Here is a 15,418-nt window from a genome sequence, read left to right on the forward strand (position 1 = left end):
TGGAAAGTTTAGTACTTCTCCCTTCTGTGGAGTAAAAATTGACTTGCTCATGTTTTGGTCTCATATACCATGGTAAACTTAGATTCTTATCTGTAATTAAATTCCAATGTTTTTTCTCCCTAGATGCACTCGTTAAAAGGTGAAATATCAGTGGCAGATAGAGGCCAGTCAGAAAGTTCAGTCTCTACTCCATCCACCTCATTTGAACATAACAACACTTCTGAAAACTGTCAGTCCAGAAATGTAGAGCTCTGTGAGACACCACCCACTTCTGATACAAAGTCAGATTCTGCAACAGGTAATTTTTAATGTACCCTTTTGGGTACACTAAACACTCCACTTCACTATAAAGGCCGTGGATTAATATCCTTAAAAATAAGAATACTGTATTTTCCCTCTGCACGTTCATTTAACTTTAAATTTAATGTTTGTCATTTAGTGGCAGAAGGGGATCAAGTCAGTGACTCTGTCCTTCAAACCCAAATAGGCAACAGTCCAGAACAGCTGATAGTAGTAATTTCTGCTACTGTGCTATGGTTCAGGGACTGTCATTATGATACTCATGAGTTTTGTAAATCTCTTCTCAGCCAGAGGATATTGAAAGGACCAAGTGAACTGATGTGTTTGAAATTGTTTTTATAACATAAAATACTATTTACTTTTAAGAGAATAGTATTTGCACTTTTAAAATTAGAATTAAAAGTTAATTGTAAAATAGAGCTTGTAGCAGTAGGAGGTGTGACTGCAGAGGGGTTGATAGAAAAGGCAGAGGAGAAATTTTATACTGTATATTAGGGATCATGCACAGTCAGAGTTGTTCTGTGTAATATAGCTTTGTATTAGGCAATGTAGGGTTAGATAAGTTAAGAAGTTAGAATATTAGTATCCTAAAAGGTGATCGTGCTCCAGCATCCTGGATAGATAATCATCAAGCCTCTATTTGAATACATTTAACGACAGGAAGCTCAGTGCCTTGCTAGGAAGCCTATTCTATTGTCAAAGCCCTAGTTTTTAGAAAAGTTCTTCCTTTATTGAACTGAAATTTGATGCTCTGTAATTTCCCATTAACTTGAGTGCTTTAGTGCTACTTAAAGAGTTAACACATAACACTCTGGATTCTGTTATATTCCCACAAAGAGTGTTGATGTTTTTGTTTTAGTAGGCAGTTAATTTGGTTAGACTCAAACTGTTAGACTCTGTCTTATCCGAGGTGAGTAGCAACTCTAATCTTAGTTCTTTGTAGCTTTTTTTTTTTTAGCTTCATTATGGAAAATTTCAAACATATACAGAAGTAGAGAAAATAGTATAAGAAATCCCATTCCATGAACCCATTGCCTATCTTCCAACTTTTTTTTTTTTTTTTTTTTTGGCTGCACCCCGTGCCTTGTAGGATCTTAGTTCCCTGACCAGGGATCAAACTGCACCCACTACAGTGGAAGTGCGGAGTCTTAACCACTGGACCGCCAGACAAGTCCCCCAACTATTTTTGATTCATGGCCCATATTGTTTCATCTATGCCCCCTTTCCTCGTCTCCTTGCCATTTATTATTTAGAACACACTTAGGCATTATATCATTTTATCTTTAAAAATGTTGGTACTGGGAATTTCCTGGTGGTCCAGTGGTTAGGAGTCCGCGCTGTCACTGCCTAGGGCCCGAGTTCAGTCCCTGGTCAGGGAACTAAAAATCCCATAAGCCACATGGCACAGCAAAAACAAAACAAAACAAAAAATGTTGGTATCTAAAAGATAAGCACTTTAAAAAAATAACCACAATACCATTATCCCTTATGAAACCTAGAAAGTTTAACAGTAATTCCTTTTTATCATTAATTATCTAGGCAATATTTACATTACACTAAGTTTTTCAGTTTGTTTGAGTTGGAGTCCAATATATCATTTTTTTTAAATTAATTTATCTTTTTAATTTTGGCTGTGTTGGATCTTCGTTGCTGGGCGTGGGCTTTCTCTAGTTGCAGTGAGCGGGGGCTACTCTTTGTTGCGGTGCGCGGGCTTCTCATTGCGGTGGCTTCTCTTGTTGTAGAGCACGTGCTCTAGGCACGTGGGCTTCTGTAGTTGTGGCGTGCAGGCTCAGTAGGTGTGGCTCCCAGGGTCTAGAGCACAGGCTCAGTAGTTGTGTCGCACGGACTTAGTTGCTCCACGGCATGTGGGATCTTCCTGGATCAGGGCTTGAAGCCCCATCCCCTGCATTGGCAGGCAGATTCTTAACCACTGCACCACCAGGAAAGCCCTCCAGTTGTCTTCTTAAACCTAAAGACAGAACCTCCTCTAGTAAATTTTTATTGTTTTTGGATTTTTAAAAAAAAAATACATTTATTTATTTATTTACTTTTGGCTGCATTGGGTCTTTGTTGCTGCGCGCGGGCTTTTCTCTAGCTGTGGTGAGCGGGCGCTACTCTTCGTTGTGGTGCGCGGGCTTCTCATTGCATTTCGGTGGCGCCTCTTGTTGCAGAGCACAGGCTCTAGGCACGCGGGCTTTCAGTAGTTGTGGCTCGCGGGCGCTAGAGCACAGGTTCAGTAGTTGTGGTGCACGGGCTTAGTTGCTCTGTGGCATGTGGGATCTTCTTGGACCAGGTATTGAACCTGTGTCCCCTGCATTGGCAGGCAGATTCCTAACCATTGTGCCACCAGGGAAGTCCCTGTGTTTGGATTTTTATCCGTTGTTTTAGCTTATTGCCATCCATTTTTCTTTTTTTATGAGTCATAGATCCACCTAAGTTACACACAGCACTTTTCTTTTCAGCTTGTCCACAAATTATCTTCAGAAGTTTTCTTAAATTTTTTTTCTGATATCAAGATATAAATGTCGGGCTTCCCTGGTGGCGCAGTGGTTGAGAGTCTGCCTGCCGATGCAGGCAGGGGGGGGATCCTCCCGGGGGACACGGGTTCGTGCCCCGGTCCGGGAGGATCCCACATGCCGCGGAGCGGCTGGGCCCGTGAGCCATGGCCGCTGAGCCTGTGCGTCCGGAGCCTGTGCTCTGCAACAGGAGAGGCCACAACAGTGAGAGGCCTGCGTACCGCAAAAAAATAAAAAATAAAAAAGATACAAATGTCCTTGGCATTCATTTTATTTACTAAAGAAAAGTGATTAATTTCCTACTGAACACACACTGGCTGCCAGAGGTTACCACTTCTTATCCAAGGGTTTCATTCAGTGGTATGCTGGTAAATATTTAACAAAACGTTATTTTTTGGGGGGAGATAAAAAGCCCTTATTTGTAGTGTTTGCTAATTTCCAAAGTGTAAATATTCCTACTGTGGCTGATTTCAAGTTACATAGGTGATGCACTGAATGCAGAGGTAAGAAGAGATGTGTACCTTTGGTTCTGCTTAATAATTCTAATATTTCTACTACTGCTGTGATAACTGAAGCACTTACTATGTGCTAGTCCTAGTAGAAGTCTCAGCGTTTTACTTCTATTAACACATACTTCTCATGACATTTCTATGAGGTTACTATCCCCATTTTACGGAAGAGGTACAGTGAGAGTAAGTAACTTACTAAAGTGACAGAACAGGATTCAGCCCAGACTCTGTTGCTCCGCAGTCCATGCTCTTCCAGGGATCAAAAAGGTAAAGAAGAATTAAGTTGATGGTGAGTGGTAAGGAAGGAAATAGCAGAGGTTCTGAGAGGGAGTACCAGACCATAGCTATCCTCTACAGCAGGCCAGGACAAAATTCTGTCCTTCAGGAGATCCTTAAAAGAATACTAGTGTAGATGTAAAAAGCTTTTCTAAGGAATCATTGTGGTGTGCAGAAGCAGATCCCTTGGGTCATCATAAGTCTAGAGTGATACTCAGTATCAAACTTGGCCTCTAGAATTGCCCCCCCACCTTTTTTTTTTTTGACTGTGATGCACAGCATGCCGGATCTTAGTTCGCCAACCAGGTATCAAACCCGTGCCACCTGCAGTGGAAGTGCAGGGTCCTAACCACTGGACAGCCGGGGAAGTCCCTAGAGTTTCACTATTGGATACCATAACCACAGCCACAAATTAAATTAAATTAAATTAAATTAAAATTAAATACAATTAAAAATTTAGTCTCTCACCTGCACTGGCCTTATTACTAGTGCTGAGTAGCCATTTGTCCCTGACTAGTGGCTACCCTATGGGGTACCAAAGATATTGCACCATGCTTCTTTAGAGTAGAGCCTACCCCTGGCCAGGCATGCTTAGTCTACTTTTGTTATATCTGTCACTGCCAGATTAATATTTCATGTTTTAGCTCAGTGGCTTTCAGCTGGGTAGCTGCCTTATTTCCCATTTATATGCTTTTGTATCCAGATCCAGTCGTAAGAATTATCACTAGTAATAGCTCATTTCTTATCTCCTACTCCATTCTTAGGGAAAAAATGTATTGTTTAAGAAACAAGATTGTTAACAGACGTTGTAACCCAAAAGATATATACCTTTTTAAAAATTGGCATTGAATGCAATATTCTTCTTATTTCTTTTCTTTCTTTTTTTTTTTTTTTTTTTTTTTTTAATAATTAAGGAGGAGAAATTTCAGGCCAGGCCACTGTGTCTCAAGAGCCTGGTGGATGTTCAAATCAGAGACCTACAGAGGAGCTCACCATCAGAGTGGAAAGGTTTGGTTTTGTTTTTGGAAATAGTATTTTGTTAGAAAGACAGTGGTTTTCAGTTATTTCATTGATTTGAATAAGAGCTAAAATTACACAAATGAAATTTCAGAATTCTAGGTTGAAGTTTTTTTATTACCTGACCAACTTATTTGTATCCATAAAAACTACATTCTAGAAGTAAAAACTTCTGTATCTCTGAAGTCGTCAGTCAGCTTTAGGTCTGATAATTTTAAGAATCCCTTTTTCACTAGTATTTTGGTATATGTGTTTCCATCTGTTACTTCTGCTTTTATCTCTCTGTGTCATAGGATAAGTTCCAGATGGGCAAGAACTTCAGCTAATTTTATGACTATGTACTGAGCCTGGGTTCTGCATAAGTGGGTGTCTATTAAGTGTCATGTGTTATTAGTTCGTCTCATAATCAAATTTCTGACTTCTTGTGGTTTCTAGTTTAGTATTTTTAATTTTGTAGTGATTATCAAATCATAGTCTTATACTATGATTCTTAAAAGATAACTGAGTTAATGGTGAATGGATAAGCAGGAATATTTTAAAATCTTGACTTAAAAATCATTCAGTGTAATACGGAAGTTAAGAAAAATTACTTAGACTTGATATTTTCTTGTTCACATAGATGTTATGGGGAACCAGAGTTCAAAATGATTGCTGACATTGGGTATTTGGGTTAGCACATGATTCAGTAAAAATGCGCTTCATTTTAGCAAAACCTAGATTGTGATTGTTCTTTATGGGAGTTGGGGCAGGGCCAGAATCTGGAGGTGCAAAGCAGGGTAGATCTCTCACAGCAATGAGAAATGGTGTGTGTCTGGAAGAAAAGCAGTAGGGAACCAGAGTCCCAGGGGCTCATCCTCTTCTGTTTCTTTCTGCTTTGCTAACACCAAGCCCACCACTGTGCACCCTTACTTGTATCACCCTGGGATCCTGGGGTGAAGTGAAAATGAAAAATCAGGAAAAGATTTCGAGAGTTGCGGGGGGGGGGATGTGAAGAAACATGGCAGGTAGCCCTTTATTGTGGGGTGAGATCAAGTGCTATTTAATTCCTGTGGGAAAGGGGAGTTTCTGTTATTACTTAATAGTCCTTTTTTTTTTTTTTTGGCCACGCTGCATCGCTTGTGGGATCTTAGTTCCCCAACTAGGGATCGAACCCGGGCCCTTGGCAATGAGAGCTCAGAGTCCTAACCACTGGACAGCCAGAGAATTCCCCCCAATAGTTTCCATTCTTATGTAAAGGGGTGTCTGCTTGTGTCTGCCTGACGGTTCTGTAAATAGAATATAATATGACATTTTTAATTAAAAAATATGTACACATATTGGTGTATATGTGTTATATAGTATAATGAGTCCAAAAAAGTTATGTTAAGATATGCACCAAAGTGTTTATACTGGTATCTATGAAATTGGAATTCGAGATTTTTTTCTTTGCTTTGTTCTGGGGTTGCCAAGTTTTCTTCATTGAGCATTATTACTTTTAGAGTTAGCCTGTCAGGACAGAGTGGGTCTACAGCTGTTTGAGATTTCTTAAATTGAAAAAAACTATAAAGCACTCTTAGAAGATACATATACACAAAATTTGTTAAGCTTTTAAAAAGGGATACTAATGTTGAGATTAGATAAAATGTTGACAAGCTCTTAATAACAAAACAGTTTTTATTGGGAAGTAACTATTAGCTGCTTAGACAGCATTTCAAAAATCCGGGTCATATGATCATATAATTAAAATTGTGTAAGCACTTCAAATTGTTGCTTGTTACTGTATAGCTATATTGACTGTGTATTGACTGTACCACAATTTATTTATCCATTCTACTGTTGAATTATTTTCAGTTTGGGTCAGTTAAGAAAGAATTGCTATGAACATTCTTTTATTACATGTCTTGGTGAACATATTTTTTGGGTGTATTTTCAGGAGTCTGAATTTCTGGGTCATAGATACTGGCTGAACAGTTTTCCAGAGTGGTTATACCAATTCATAACTTCCGTCAGCAGTAAGATATTTCATGGGTCCTTTTTTTAACCCTAATGTGTTACAGTTAATTTCTCTTACAATTTTTTTTTGATGCACAGATTGCTTCACATTTGGTTAGTGGAACCTCTTCATCCTGGGCCTTATGTCCTTTTGACATCCTTTTTGTAAAAAAGAAATCGGTAGACATTTTGCTAAATTTTTCCTCTGGTGTTGCTGTGTTCTAGCGCATCATTCATTTTTCTCACTGTGTGCACCTAAACTTCATCATCTCTTTGGGGTTCTAAACCATCGTTCTTTGAGCGTCCCTTGATTTCTGGCACAAGTTGTTCAACTGAGTTTTAACAAATGCATATACCTGTGTAACCTAAATCCCTCTGAGAGAAAGTGCCATTAGTTTTTTAAAATTGAGATATAATTCACATACCATAAAATTCAAAGTATGCAATTCAGTGGGTTTTTATATATTCACAAGGTTGTGCAGCCATTACCACTGTCTGCTTTCAGAATCATTAGTTTTTAATTGCTGAGTTTCTCACAGTTCAGAATCGATTTCGGAATTACTGGTTTTTATAAATGTTAGCCTTCAGCTTTTTGCTTTTATTTTTTAACAGTTTTGTGCCATAATACTGTTTATGTCTTTGTAAGAAGTAAAGCATTTGTAAGTCATTGATTTATACATACGTATTTGAAGATGCATATTTTCAAATAAATGTTCAGGGAATTCCCTGGCAGTCCAGTGGTTGGGACTCTGAGCTCTCACTGCCAAGGCCCCAGGTTCAATTCCTGGTCGGGGAACTAAGATCCCACAAGCCACATGGCGCAGCCAAAACAAAAAAAATCAAGATCTGATAAATTGGGAGGAATGGGAACTAATGTTAAGTAGGAGGTAAGGCACTTAGAGCTGGAGTGAGGCTTCTGATGGTCCCACTGACTCCTCATGGATTTCCCTAGGGGCAGGGACCAGGTAGGTAAGTTGTTGCTTTGCCTTCAGGAGGTTTTTTTGTCTGTCTCCACATTTCCCCAGTTTTTAGCTAAAGAAATCTTCTAAATGTAATTTATATTAATATGATGTATCTCAGTTAATGTATTTTTTAAACTTTTAAAATACAGACTAACCAAAAAACTTGAAGAAAGGAGAGAAGAGAAAAGGAAAGAGGAAGAACAGGTAAAGTGCATGTGCCTGGCATTGTTTTCCTCTTCCCTTAAGTGAGGGAGCATTTGATTTCCTATTCAGTTTGGCAAACCTGGAATGGCTTCCTGGTTATATAGTTCAGTGTTGCAGCACAGTGAGGGGAATTATCTGTCTTCTGTAGTAAGGTCATAGTGTACACTTTTTTGTGTTCTTTTTATAAATTGCTAGGAATAGGTTGGACCATCTTTTCTTCCTCTGCAATAAATCCTTTATGCTAAGAATAAAGGGACTTGAACTAAAATTGGTTTGATGCAGTTCAGAGTTTTAGTTCCTTTTTGTGAAAAAGAAATGCGTAGATATTTTGCTGAATTTTTCCTTTGGTGTTGCTGCATTCTAGTGCACCATTCTTTTTTCTCACCTTGTGCACCTGAACTCCGTCATCTCTTTGGGGCTCTAATACACGAAGGTTATCAGGTCTTCAAGCTAAATAAATGACTACCATGTTGTCCTTAGAGGGCACCTCAGAAGCCAAAGACCTGTAATGTTTTTTTTTCTCAAATGACACTGACCACATCATAATCTTAACAGAACCACTGGCAAAGACTTATAAATTGATAGACATTTGACCATTAACCCATGCTGTTAATATATTCTACTAGACCCCTAGATTTTGTGAAGTTGTTCTGTTCCTTTAGCTGTACCCTACAACTGGCTTTCCCTGCATACAAAATAATATTAAGGGAAGATTATTAAATTTTGTTTTTGACTCATAAAACTTACTTTTTCTTTAATTCAGAGAGAGATTAAGAAGGAAATTGAGAGGAGGAAAACTGGAAAAGAAATGTTGGATTATAAAAGAAAGCAAGAAGAAGAATTAACAAAAAGAATGTTAGAGGAAAGAAACAGAGAAAAGGCAGAAGATAGGGCAGCTCGAGAGCGTATAAAACAGCAGATTGCACTGGTGAGTATTAAGTTTATTTTTAATGCTTGACTCTAGAACATTAGTGAAATTGTTTTTTCATGCACAATGGTTTTGGCTTACTACCAGACAGGGCACACGAAAATAGTAGATTTTAGGGACTCAGAGCATACCAATTCTGTTTTCTTTTCCTAGAAATTGTGTATTGAATTAAAATACAGTTAAGATTAAACTTGAGATGATTTTTTGTAAGTAGTTTTTCTCAGTGTTATATTAATGAATTTTATCAGTAGTGAAAAGGTAGTTTTCAAAGATTCCCCAGGAAAGAAGCTAAGAATTTGCAACGTCACAGGCTCCGCTAGTCATAAGCATCTTTTTTAGGACATTCAAAGGATTTAGACACATCAAGCTTTAGGATAGTTTTGCAACAATTGCTTTTATTTATTTATTTTTTAAAAATTAATTTATTTTTGGCTGCATTGGGTCTTTGTTGCTGTGCGCAGGCTTTCTCTAGTTGTGGAGAGTGGGAGTTACTCTTTGTTGCAGCGTGCATGCTTCTCATTGCAGCGGCTTCTCTTGTTGTGCAGCACAGGCTCTAGGCGCACAGGCTTTAGTAGTTGTGCGCACGGGCTCAGTTGCTCCGTGGCATGTGGGATCTTCCCGGACCGGGGATCGAACCCATGTCCCCTGAATTGGCAGGCGGATTCTTAACCACTGCGCCACCAGGGAAGTCCCAACAATTGCTTTTAGAATTAAGCAGTTGTAATACATATTACACCCTACTTAATATTGTACGTTTATTTATTCATTCAGTAAATATTTATTGATTATCTGTTATTTGCCAGACCTTGTTCCGGACTTTAGAGAGAGAATAGTGACCAAAATCAAGTCCTTGTTTGTTTACTGATAACTCTGGTCCCTGAAAGTTGATAAAACTAAAAAATACCAGAATCAGAGTGATGAAGTTCATGTATGGCCTTAAGGAATTTCATGCATATTTATGTTCCTTATGTTTGGAAATGTGTAACTAGATCTTTCTGGCAGTGAAATATAATTAGTATCTAACAACTGTTTTAAAGGACCGTGCAGAGAGAGCTGCTCGTTTTGCAAAGACAAAGGAAGAAGTAGAAGCTGCTAAAGCTGCTGCCCTGCTAGCCAAACAGGCAGAAATGGAAGTCAAGAGAGACTCTTCCACAAAAGAAAGAAGGTACTTTATTTCCTGCTACAATGTATGTGTGTACATGGCAGCTGAGGAGAAAAGCAGTTGTGGGCTGCTTTTTAACACTGATGTGTTCTGTGGATTAATAAATCGTTCTGCAAGAACATATTGATCAGTTTGGCAGCTGCCAGTGGTATTTGTCATTGAATGTGAATGTACAGCGTAATGGTACTAAATACATGATGTTTAAAAGAAGGCTGAAGAAATCTCTTTTTAAAAGACAGAAAGCACATACATCAAAATGATTATAGTGATTATCTCATGTGTACTGGAATTCTTCACTTGTTAGAGTATCAAGTCAAACAGGATTAAGCAAAAGAGGGAATCTGTTGGCTCTGCAGCTGGGAGTTACAGTGATAGAATTGGTTAGGCATCACCAGATCCAGGGATCTGAAGGATATTATTAGGATTTTTTCTCTCTCCTTTTAATCTCTTGGTTTCTGTCTTAGCTTTATTCTCAGAGAAACTCTTTAGATAGTGTCAGGAGAGCCTAGGGCCTCCTGGCACCTTCCAGGATCTTGAGCTTCTGATCCTAGAGAGGAAAGACTAATCCTTTTTCTCATTCACTGAGAATTCTGATTGGCCCTGCTTGGGTCATGTGGCCATCTTAGTACCAATCACTATGTCCACTTGTATAGGCCAGCTGGTTGGGGTAGTAGACATGCCCACCCCTGTGCTGAAGGAGATAAGGAAATATTACTGATAATCATACCCGAATGAATGAATGAATTGGAGGGATAAGGCAGTTCCCCAAACAAAAATGTGTTGCAAAGACAAAAATTCAGATTTCCAGTACATACTGCTAGTAGGATTACGGTTAACGTTTGTTTTGTTCTTTGTACTTTTCTGTATTTTCTATATTAGAAGATTAACAAGTGGGATTTCCCTGGTGGCGCAGTGGTTAAGAATCCGCCTGCCAATACAGGGGACATGGGTTCGAGCCCTGGTCTGGGAAGATCCCACATGCTGCGGAGCAGCTAAGCCTGTGTGCCACAACTACTGAGCCTGTGCTCTAGAACCTGCAAGCCACAACTACTGAGCCCGCGCACCACAACTACTGAAGCCTGTGCACCTAGAGCCCGTGCTCTGTAACAAGAGAAGCCAGTGCAATGAGAAGCACGCGAACTGCAATGAAGAGTAGCCCCCACTTACTGCAACTAGAGAAAGCCCGTGCGCAGCAATGAAGACCCAGTGCAGCCAAAAATAAATAAATAAAATAAATAAAAACTATTTTCCGAAAGTCATAAAATACTTAAGAATATATTTAACAGAAGTGTAAAGTTTGTACACTGAAAACTAGAAAACATTATTGAAATAATTAAAGAAGACCTAACTAAATACATGGAAAGATATTTTGTTTTCATAGATCAGAAGACTATATTGTTAAGATGGCAGTAATCCTCAAGCTGGTTTACAGATGCAACATAATCCCTATCAAAATTCTAGCTGTTTTTTTTTTGCCAAAATTTATGCAGGAATCTGATTCTAAAATTTATATGGAAATGCAAGGGACCCAGAATAGTCAAAACAATCTGGAAAAAGAACAAAGTTGGAGGACTCAAACTTTCTGATTTTAAAACTTAACTATGAAACTACGGTAACCAAGACAGTGTGGTATTGGCATAAGGATGGACATATGGGTTGATGTATAGGCATACCTCGTTTATTGTGGTAATGCTTTATTGCAGTTTTTTACAGATTGAAGTTTTGTGGCAACTCTGTGTTGTCAGTTGATAGTTAGCATTTTTAGCAATAAAATATTTTTTAATTAAGGCATGTACATGGTTTTTCTAGACATACGCTACTGCACACTTATTAGACTGGAGTATAGTATAAACATAACTTACATGCACTGGGAAACCAAAAATTTCATGTGACTCGCTTTACTGTGATAATTGTGGTGGTGTGGAACCAAACCCACAATATCTCTGAGGTATGCCTGTAGTAGGAATTGAGTCTCTAGAAATAAACCTATGCGTTTATGATCAACTGATTTTTGAAAAGTTTACTGAGACTATTCAATGGGGGAGAAAATGGTGTCTTCAACAGATGCTGCTTGGACAAGTGGATATCCATGTGCAAAATAATAAATTTGGACCATTATCTCACACCATATGGATCATCTACCTAAGTGTGAAAGCTAGAAGTATAAACTCTTGGGAGGAAAAGAAATGAGGAAATCTTGTGATCTTGGAATAGGCAGTGGATTCTTAGACATGACACCAAAAGCACAAGTGACAAAAGAAAGCAACAGATAAGTTGGACTTCATCGAAATTAAAAACTTTTATGCTTCAAAGGATATCATATATCATCAGGATAGTGAAAAGACAACCCACAAAATTGGAGGGACTTCCCTGGTGGTCCAGTGGTTAAGACTCCGCGCTTCCACTGCAGGGGGCACGGGTTTGATCCCTGGTCAGGGAACTAAGATCCTGCATGCCACACAGTGCGGCCAAAAAAAAACATTGGAGAAAATATTTGCAAACCATATATCTGATAACGGACTTGTAACTGGAATATAAAAAGTCAACAACAAAGAAGCAAACAAGCCAATTTAAATATGGGGAAAGAATTTGAATAGATATTTTTTCAGAGAAGATATACAAGTGATTAATAAGCACATGAAAAGATGCTCCACATTATTAGTCATTAGGAAAATCAAATCAAAACCACACCTTCTAGGAAGGCTAAATTTAAAGTGACCACCAGGACTTCCCTGGCGGTTCAGTGATTGGGATTCCACGCTCCCAATGTAGGGGGCACAGGTTCGATCCCTGGTCAGGGAACTAAGACCCTGAATGCCTCATGGCCGAAAAAAAATAAGTAAGTAAGTAATGTAAGTAAGTAACCGCCAGGTCTTGGCAAGGATGTGGAGAATTTGGAACCTTCCTACATTGCTGATGGGGTTATAAAATGGTACAACCGCTTTGGAAAAACAACTTGGCAGTTCCTCAAAATGCTAAGCAATTCTACTCTTAAGTATATATCCAAGAGAGTTGAAAACAATGTCCACACAGAAACCTGTACATGAATATTCATAGCAGTGTTCTTCATAATAGCCAAAATGTGCTAATAACCAAAATGTCCATCAACTGAAGAGGGGATAAACAAAATATAGTATATAGCATACGATGGAATATTTTTCAGCAATAAAAAGGAAGGAAGTACTGACCCTTGTTACAACTTGGATGAACCTGGAACACATAATGCTACATGAAAAAAGCCAGTTACCAACAAGTCACACATCTTATGATTCCGTTATAGGAAGTGCCAGAAACAGACAAATTCACAAAGACAGAAAGTAGATGAGTGGTTGCCAGGGAAAGGGAGAGGGAGGGATGGGGACTGACTGCTAAAGCGCTTGGTTTCTTTTTGGGGTGATGAGAATGTTCTGGAATTAGATAGTAGTGATGGTTGCACAGCTCTGACTGTATTAAAAACCACTGAATTGTACATTTTAAAGGTGAATTTTATCTCAAAAAAGCTGTTGTTAAAAATAATAAATGAGATTTGACTGTGAAAAAAGCCAATTTTCTTTTTATTTTCTCTAATTGGAGAAGTATTTGACATACATTTCTCTATAAGTTTAAGGAATACAGCCTGATGGTTTGATTTACATATATTTTGAAATGATTACCACGGCGCGTTCAGCTAACATCCATCTTCTCATACACATTTGGCCCTTGGACAGTGCGGGGTTGCAGTTGGCGTGCCACCCCCGCGTAGTCAAAATTCCATGTATGACTCCGTGTCCACGGTTCTGCATCCATGGATTCAGTCAGCCGTGGATAGTGCAGTGCTGTAGTATGTGTTTATTGCAAAAAATCCACCTCTACGTGGACCTGTGCAGCTCAGACCCCTGTTGTTCATGGGCTAAATGGAGATACAATTAAAAAACCTCTTTTCTTACGATGAGAATTCTTAGGATTTACTCTCAACAGCTTTCCTATATATCATAACAGCAGTGTTAGCTATAGTCGTCTTGTACGTTACATCCCTAGTACTTATTTACCTTAAATTAGAATTTTATACCTTTTGACCACCTTCCTCCAATCCTCCCTCCCCAACTCTCCATAAAAACCTGTTTTCATTACACATTACCACTTCCATTTTCTCTTAGTTTTAATGATGTCGTTTGAGAATGTGTATAAGTAAAGATGCTGACTTAAATTTTCATTTTCTCGTAGCAGTGTTGCGAGAATTCAATTCCGTCTTCCTGATGGTTCTTCCTTTACAAATCAGTTCCCTTCTGATGCTCCTCTAGAAGAAGCAAGGCAGTTTGCTGCACAGGTAAATTTATGTCTTGAGTTGTAATGAAGGTAGGTGAATGGGTTATTAGAATGTAGGAGGGGAAGTTTTCCAGGCAGGATTTGAAGAGTATGAATAAGTTATGACTTATCCCCAGGAGCGAGGCACAAGATGCCTCTGGGATGTTGTGGAGCTTCCGTCATGTATGAGTGCCATATGGGAACAGCATATCTGCTTGTTCTGTAAAAAGATGAATTTGCTGCTATTGTAAAATAGACTCTGGAAACTTTTCTCAGTGCTTAGTACATTCAGTTGGAGGAATGAAAAGCGAGTGATTTTCCAAAAGTCTAATCTGAAGGAGTTGTCCTCTGTAAAAGATGCATTTTTTCTTAGTCCTCTGTCTGAATTTTCTGCAAGTTGCTTAGATGCTTTAGGGCTGGCAGTTTTCCCACCATCTGCCAGTTGATCAAACCTAAAGATCAATAATCTTTATTTGGCAACAAGTATCTTCTTCAGGAATTTACTTCCAGAACATGGCCTTATTCAAGATCTGAATGGTGGTGAAATTGACATCTCAGAAGAGAAGATATGAGTACTTTCCAGTTAGTTTTTATTCTCTGATTGATTACTTTTTCAAAATGAGGCATCAGATGTCCTTTAGGATCTAGGCTTATTACACGCACCGGTATTTGTTTTACATATCACTTCAAGATTAAAATTAGGATTCAGACTTTTCTGCTAGACCTCTTCTGCATTTAGTCTGCCATCTCACTTACAGGTCCCAAGAAAAGGATGCTTAAAAAGTTATATGCCTTCTTCCACTGGTGAGCTTGGCTGGACAGTATAAAAAGTTATTTTAATAACCCCTTTCCCCAAGCTTTATAGTAGAATCAACTCCAGATAGCCTCTTTCATCCTTCTTTTGCCTTGGAGCCCCACTTAGGGCCTCCCCAAATGGGGTGCTTCTGCCACAGGTAAGTGAAGAGGGAATCACATGAGTAAAAAAGAAAGATCTTTAATTGCATCAGTCCTATTAGAACTTCATCTCAGTACAGTGACCTAATTTTGTGACCTTATGTTGAGTGAGAACAGTGAGAGAGGTAGTATGACCTAGAGTAAAAAATTACAAAAAACAGGGCTTCCCTGGTGGCGCAGTGGTTGAGAGTCTGCCTGCCAATGCAGGGGACACGGGTTCGAGCCCTGGTCTGGGAATATCCCACATGCCGCGGAGCAACTAGGCCTGTGAGCCACAACTGCTGAGCCTGCGCATCTGGAGCCTATGCTGCGCAACAAGAGAGGCCGTGATAGTG

At 39.0% G+C, this 15,418-nt stretch overlaps 1 protein-coding gene across 2 annotated transcripts in view; it reads left to right on the forward strand.

Moving 5' to 3' along the window:
- The window catches only part of UBXN4 (UBX domain protein 4), a 34,251-nt gene that overhangs the window by 12,152 nt on the left and 6,681 nt on the right, over positions 1-15,418 (forward strand). Inside the window, exons 5-10 of one of the 2 annotated variants that reach the window (XM_079923457.1) lie at positions 124-298; positions 4,516-4,609; positions 7,701-7,755; positions 8,519-8,683; positions 9,721-9,848; positions 14,052-14,151. In XM_079923457.1, coding sequence (XP_079779583.1) covers positions 124-298; positions 4,516-4,609; positions 7,701-7,755; positions 8,519-8,683; positions 9,721-9,848; positions 14,052-14,151 — 717 coding nt within the window. Of the gene's footprint in view, positions 1-123; positions 299-4,515; positions 4,610-7,700; positions 7,756-8,518; positions 8,684-9,720; positions 9,849-14,048; positions 14,152-15,418 lie in introns of both variants that reach the window. The other variant, XM_079923456.1, reaches the window with a different exon arrangement.

The sequence above is a fragment of the Stenella coeruleoalba genome (genome assembly GCF_951394435.1).
Source record: "Stenella coeruleoalba genome assembly, chromosome: 6".
Classification (NCBI taxonomy): Eukaryota; Metazoa; Chordata; class Mammalia; order Artiodactyla; family Delphinidae; genus Stenella; species Stenella coeruleoalba.